At 49.3% G+C, this 7,053-nt stretch overlaps 2 protein-coding genes across 2 annotated transcripts; one reads left to right on the forward strand and one right to left on the reverse strand.

Annotated features, from left to right (window-relative positions):
* Nucleotides 1-68: 68 nt before the first annotated feature.
* Nucleotides 69-3,058, reverse strand: Pmar_PMAR017105 (hypothetical protein; the record flags this gene model as incomplete). The annotated part of the gene is made up of 10 exons (XM_002767483.1): nt 69-1,106; nt 1,155-1,307; nt 1,354-1,680; nt 1,729-1,858; nt 1,908-2,052; nt 2,102-2,321; nt 2,371-2,491; nt 2,542-2,702; nt 2,747-2,867; nt 2,916-3,058. 10 exons carry the CDS (start codon nt 3,056-3,058, stop codon nt 69-71), a joined length of 2,559 nt encoding a protein of 852 aa, XP_002767529.1.
* A 1,160-nt stretch (nt 3,059-4,218) lies between these two features.
* On the forward strand, nt 4,219-6,701 carry Pmar_PMAR017106 (hypothetical protein; the record flags this gene model as incomplete). The annotated part of the gene is made up of 13 exons (XM_002767484.1): nt 4,219-4,302; nt 4,348-4,430; nt 4,484-4,589; nt 4,633-4,777; nt 4,824-4,899; nt 5,070-5,136; nt 5,326-5,542; nt 5,663-5,795; nt 5,844-5,975; nt 6,100-6,194; nt 6,256-6,386; nt 6,438-6,527; nt 6,567-6,701. 13 exons carry the CDS (start codon nt 4,219-4,221, stop codon nt 6,699-6,701), a joined length of 1,494 nt encoding a protein of 497 aa, XP_002767530.1.
* Between the last annotated feature and the right edge of the window lie 352 nt (nt 6,702-7,053).

Here is a 7,053-nt window from a genome sequence, read left to right on the forward strand (position 1 = left end):
TAAACACTGTGTTAGAGTAGTTCATTATAAGAAACAACAAGGTACGGTAAACGGACCCTGTAGAGAGTCTACATCTTTTTCTCAGCTAAACTATTGGCCCACTTTCGGCACCCTTTAGCCGCCTCCCTCATAGCCCGAGTCCTCAACGCCTCTACTTCGCAAACCGCAGCCCCAACAGATCTCCCCAAGCCGTAAGCTGCTATCTGCCTCAGCGTAGGACGACTCAGCTCAAGACTCTTAGAACATGCCATCAACGCATCCTGCATTCTATGAGAGAAATGCCTCACCAGTTTTCGCATTGGTGATTTCTTGGACAAGGCTCTGGTCGAACGAACCACCAGGCCGAAAATAGAAGGACCAACATACTGACCAAAATAGGACACTTCCTCTACAGCTCTACGACAGTCATCATCCTCCGCCCCCGCCCTGTGAAGATTCGTACCCGTCCTCAAGTACTTCTCAACGACATCCTTCATCACTTGCTCGAGGATATCCTCGGCCTCCTCCTTACCACCATTCTCAGGGGCCACCTTAAGACTCTCCTCAGCCCTGTATAACAATGCTGGCAATGCCGCTACTGGTCGCCCAGAAGGTAGTTCCTCCCCAGCCAGACTCTTGAACTCCTCACACTCCGCTCGCTCTTGAGGCGGCACGTCAACCTTCTGGCGCATCTCTAAAACGAGCCTTCTCATCGGATGCATGAGGGACATATCGTCCAAGGGCTCGGTAATTGGCCGAGGTCTGAGCTCCTGAGTACCAATAATGGACCCTAGCGCCGTCAAGGGCTCCTCCGGCGTCCGTGAACATGTAAGCACTGCAGAGCTGCCCTTAACCTTAGGACCAAGGATAGCTGGTGGTATAGCAAAATGGATGGGAGTGAGATCCTGATCGACCCCACCAGGACCTCCCATGATGCTGCTCAGGTTCGTCCGACACCCAGCTCTGAGGTATTCCTCAACCCTACCCCAAAGGCCTTCTTGTAGGGTTAACAGTACAGTGTCACTCATGTCCGAGTCGAAGTCTCGGACATGCTCTACTGCTGCTGGTTTGTTACCAGTCAACCAAAGCAGTGTTCGATGCTGGGCGTTTTTCAAGTCATTCAAAGCCTGATAGGAAGAACCTCATCAAACTCATCTACGTGAACTGTATAGTACCTCTTGTCTCTCCTCGCCAATATCCGTAATACCAAGGCCCCCTTTAAGGATTACTATCTCTAATACCGACAGGTGGTCACAAGTAGGATGTCGTTGCCGAGCTGCTCGACACACCGCAAAGGCTGGGATGGGCTCATGACGGCCAACAAGAGCCTGAGACGCTCCAATAGAGACCACCCGACTGCAAGCTGAGGCCTACCACAATAGCACAGATGATGAGCATCCTGCCAATAGAGCATTCCTCCCCTTCTTCCTGTTGTTCACTCTCCTCCTCATCCCAACTCTTCCCCAGCTCGATCAACTGCTCTACTGGTACTTCCTCAGGTACCAGGGCCGAGGCTATGCGAGCTCTGGTCAGCATCCGTTGCCGGAAGGGCTTCCCAGTCTGCGTTGAGCTACTGCTGCCGTTGATGCTCATCTCAGACAACTTGAGCATTCGCTTGCCCAGGTCCACGGCTTGGGTAGTGGTGAGGGCCGATAGATAGGGCCGCACGGCAAAGTAACAGGGAGAGGTATGTCCAAACGACTGAGGAGGCGACGTAGAAGAGCGTAGTGATGTAGTGTAGAGTATTACCTCAACATAGCTCTCCAGTTGAGCTACAAGGTCAGCCGTGTGCCCACTGGTGACAGCCAGGAGCATCATCCCGAGCCTGGCCAGAGATGAGCATGGTATACCCCCATAACTCAACGAGGTGTTGCCATGCCTGAGCATAGATGTAAATCCCAGGAGATCCTCAAGACCCTTAGACTTACGACTCTCTATCCTCATGGTCGGATGGCCGCTCCCCAATGGTCCCCTCCTGCAACCAGTCCTTCACAGAAGCTACGTTGCTATCGGATCCACTAGAAGTGGCCAAGTACACAGCCTCCCTTACCGTCCTCATGTTAGGGGTGGGATCTAATATAACAGCGTCTCAAGAGGTTATCCATGCCCTTACTAGATGTACCAGCAAGCACTGCCGTGAGGGCCTCGTTTAGCTGCCCTGCCTTCTCATAGATCTCCGCTCGTAAGCGGCACTTCTCTCCTTCGCTGGTAAATGCCCCCAGCTTGTCCACAGTAGCGATGGCCTCTTCCCATTCCTCATTAGCCACCAAAACACTGAGCCAAAGGAGCTGCTTCGATGCCTCTCGACGAGGTGTGGTATCCTCGGAAGGACTGCCGAGGACCTGAAGACGACCCCCTACCCCCTACTGTCACTTCAAGCTGTCAATCTACTTTGCTGAGAGATGCCTTGGCAAGCCTCAAGAGAGGATCAGTTGACTTCGGCCGAGACAGTAATACAGCCAAAACGTAGCCGCATAAGAACTGCTGCGACTTGCTGGGTATAGCCTTGGCCCTGAGAGGAGTGTCTCAACTCTTGTGTATTCTCAACAACGACCCTAGTACAGTCTCATAGCAGCCTGTTGTGCTGCTGTCCAATTGGCTACTCTAAGTGCAGCAACGTAGACAGTCGTTAGGCCCTCCTCCAGCTCTGGACCATCCTCAGCCCCCACGGCCTTCTGATACATAGTCAATACAGGTTCATAAACAGAGTTAGCACGGTATACCTGGGAAAACAATGAGCACCCACTACTAGTGCTCCTACTAGTACCACAGCCATGGTAGATATCAAAGTGTCCTCGGTAGGAGGACCCTCCTTCATTATCTCATCGCATAAGGCTAACGCCTCGGGGTGCCGACCGAGGCGATCCAGCGCCACTGACGCCAAGGCCCTGAAGAGGAGGAATACAACGGTGCATATGAGTGACTACAGACGGTACTTAATCATCTGATTGTCAGGTGTTATGGATAGTTGAGCATTAGCAAGCTTGAGCGCTTGCTTGCTGTTGCCACCATCTAGGGCCTCGTAAATAGCCTTCAATTTTCGAGTGGCTGAGGCGTTGTCGTGATTGCCCTTGGCCATTCAATATTGATGAGGAACTGGAGAGGAAAGAGGACTCAGCAGAGATGCTCGAATCGAAGAGGAAATATTCTACGCTGATCGATATACATACAGCAAAGACAACTCAGATGGCATCGAGCACCAGGCTAGGACTTCTTTACCCGTCGCCACCAAACCCGCGCAGGTTCGAATCCACCCCCATCCCCAAGTCCGTAGTATCTTGAGCCAAACGCACGGTGACGCATAATGTGATGAAGTGAATGCAGGTAATGTTCGATGCTCCCTCTCATCCTGTTATGACCAACGATAAAAGGCATGCTTCCAATAACGGACCCTCATCGAGAGAGGAGCTCTCCGACGCAAGCCTACCTCTTTTGCAGGATCTACCGCAGGACCATTGGCAACAACACAGCGACTACCAACAAGGTAATACGGTATATGTATAAGATGCTCTCCCACCAGTGCCTGATACAGCACCATCGCGCTACCCACCTCCTCGGCCGAGAGCAGTCATCCCGTCACTGTACGAACCATCTAGTCGACTACTAGGGCCACCTGGGAAGGACGACTTGGTAGTGTATTGGGGATGGACGGGTGCCCTCTTGGTACTACTAGGCTTAGCTGATGTGTGAGTGGAACATTGTGGAAAAAATATGCGCATACTCAACGACGTGTGTTGGTGACAACAGGAAAGTTGTGAGGGAATTTTGGGAAATTCTGTGGAATTCTCTTCATGCGTACGAATTTGGGAAGAAATGTTCAGAAACTAACAAGAATTTGCCGAAATTTTCTCAAGAGTTTTTACACCATAACCAGCACACGTAGTTGAAGACCATGTGCATATTTGTCACACTGAACTGTGATGCGTATGTCGTACGACATATGGTGATACTTCTTAGAGTAGAAGTCATCTTGACGACGCAGTCCCTGGCCGCTCACGGAGGTGCTATTCTGTCGACCCCGATGCGGAGCGGAGTTTCCCCTACTCTGCCGTAAATCCCACCCCTACTACCCAATCGTGGTTCACCGTAGCAGCTCCAACTGATCTCCATCGAGCCCAGCAAGAGCATGATCAGCATTCTATAGACAGCAGGTCAGCTTAGTCGCGATCCTCCAGTGCCGACTCGCCCTGCCTCAGAGTTGAGGGTGAAAAGTCTTCTTGGCAACGACAGAATCTGAAGATGTTCATACAGGGTGGCCGGCGAAGCCTCATATCGCATAAAGGGGAGCTCAACGTTCATAGACTTATACCTAATAGAACTAAGGTAACGACTTCCCATACGATGGTATGGCATTCGTGCCGATGATAGGTTTATCTCAACTGGTTATATGACACTTTCCCATCTATCATAAGGCTCCACTATGGTACTCTATTCTTTGCAGTCTTCGTCGTGTAATAATGCTCAGACTAAATCTTGCCCTTATTTGTATTTATCTCTGTGTTAGATATGTTATGGCCATTTTCATATACGCACTATGCTTACAGGCGATTGATCCGCGCTATGCCTGTGCGAGTAGCGTTCGATGCTTTTCTGACTACTACTTCTTCGTGGTAGGTCTAAAGTGTATATTTCTCATAGTATGGCTACGTTCAGGTACAGACCATATTCACCATTGGTTACGGTGGTAAGGAGCCTCTATGTTTTGGCACAAATGTTGGGGTTACTATTATATCTATTCTGGGTATGATAATGCATACTGCTCTCACTGGTATCGTCTTTGCCAAATTCACACTAGACAGTAGGACTATCAACTTCTCGCGAATATGTAGCTTGTCACTTATTAGATTCCAGGAATGTCGCATGTGCTTTCTCGACACGAATTCTGGCCATCCCCCCGCCATCTAGTGGAACTCCAACACAGTAGTAGGGATAGGTGCCTCCGTCGTTGCTGTTGAGAGCTGTTCATCGTGTATCACTATGTTGGGATTACTTTACAGTTTTCGCCTCGCAAGAATAAGAAAATTCTAAATAAGGAAGTAAAATTCTTCATCAGAATTTTCAGTTTTTATCGATTAACAGTGTTTTTTCAGTGGTGATGGTAACAGGGCTCCAGAATATGATGATGACCATCTGCGGTTATGTTTCCGTTTCGTCAACGTAATACGCAGCTTTCGGCATCTCTGTTAGGCTCAGTATATTTTGACAGGTTTTTCATCGTCACTTTTTTCACGTGAATATGCGGCTTTTCCTCGTAGAGCACGTCTCTGCAGGGGACGGGTGGAGCTCACCGACAGTGCAGGTATTTCCATACCACTCCAATTCGAACTTGATTTCCTTTGTGCGTAGGAGGTGCATTACTTTGATACCTCTATACCACTAGAGTTCATGAGTCTACCAGTGGAAGTATGTGCCTATATCCCACTAGATAGGCTTGTGCTTCTGGACGATGGCGATGACGATGATGATGAGGATGTCTCTGAGGGCAAGGGCTTTGGTACTTTACTTCACGAGGCGGATTTGACAGATCTGAATCGTTCTGCCGATGACGATGATGGTAGCACTGGTGGGGTGCGATGGGGCCAGTCGTTGGAGCCATAGCTACGGTACACACTTGTGGGGGTCTTCGGAAGAACTCCTCTAGGTTATGCTAATGGTGATGCTATTATGGGAGGTTTCTGTTCAGATCAGTTCAGCAATCGGACATGTCCATCGACAACGCGTAGACGACTGAATCGGGCAGCGATCAATCGATCAGCCTTCAACATGAATACTATCACTCTGGGCAGACAGAACTGGATCCGCCATTTTAGTGACCAGTACTACCGCAGGGGTATGGCTTGAGTACTGTTGACAATGGTGAACAGGTATAAACGTGCTGACGCTGATGTGAATGATCGAACACTACCACCCTTACCGAAGGGGAGCTCGCTGGCTTCGGCTAGGTCTCGTGCAGCGACCCATCCAGCCTGTGGGGTCTCTACTGGGGAGCTTCCTTCGTAATTATGGGGTATCTGGGAATAGGGGCATGCAATCTTACCTTCAACATATCTATATAGTTTCGGTGGAAAGCCATTTATTCTTACAAGTGTATGTTCGTTCTTGAGGGGGTGCTCTTCTCAGGCGAGTAGAGCGCATGAGGACTATCACGGGTAACAAGGACCAGTCTAGCTGCTTTGAATTAGTATGCACTATAGAGTTTATGGATGCCACTACAGGTGAGTCTACATTATCCCCACCAGGATGAGGAGTTGGAGCGGTATGATGTTGTTCGTTCAGGTAACAAGATCAATGCCAGGAAATCATGGTCTCTATCGGACGTCACGTGGATGCCAGCGGGCACAGACAGCACCTTATGCTGGGAGAAGATCGTGCAGAGGGTTGGTGACAATGGTTCGTATAATGTTGATGTACGAGGACAAGGCAATGTGGGTACGTTGGTGGACTCCCTATTCATTTAGGTTAGCAACTTGGATGCGCTGACTGAAGAAGGATGGGATCTCGCTGAGATGAACGGCACTGAAGTGGCCGAGAGTGATGACCACCCGAAGGTAGTGGATGCCCCTTCATAGTGTGGTATGGTTAGATAGGTGTATTGGTCTGGGGAGAAGCAAACGAGAGGGGATACACCCAACTCTGGAAGCCCCCCATCACGTGGTCGTACTTTCTCAGACTGGGGTATCGAATTTAGAGGCAGTGCATTGCCGATGGATAATAGCGAGTAGTACTATGGGTTGTTGGTCTATGGACCGTAATGCACTCATTGTGATACAGCATCATCGTGATGCTGTAGTAGTAGCTCTTATAAGGTCTATACCGCATGTTTCGACTTATGCATAGTCTTAACTACTGATACGAATGAACGATAGTGTGAATATCAATGGTTATCTTGTTTACTATATATTTCTGCACCTGAGATGAATCAGTTATCGCCGTGAATTTAGCTCTTCTCAATATACATTATTTGATGAGAATAAGGGTAGTCTCAGAAGGATTTCACTTTCAAGTTCCCGATTTTGAACTGGTAGAGTGGCACGTAACAAGAGGGTCATTTCAGGTTGATACGCAGTACAGAGT

Source organism: Perkinsus marinus (assembly GCF_000006405.1).
Source record: "Perkinsus marinus ATCC 50983 genomic scaffold scf_1104296970664, whole genome shotgun sequence".
Taxonomy (NCBI): Eukaryota; Perkinsozoa; order Perkinsida; family Perkinsidae; genus Perkinsus; species Perkinsus marinus.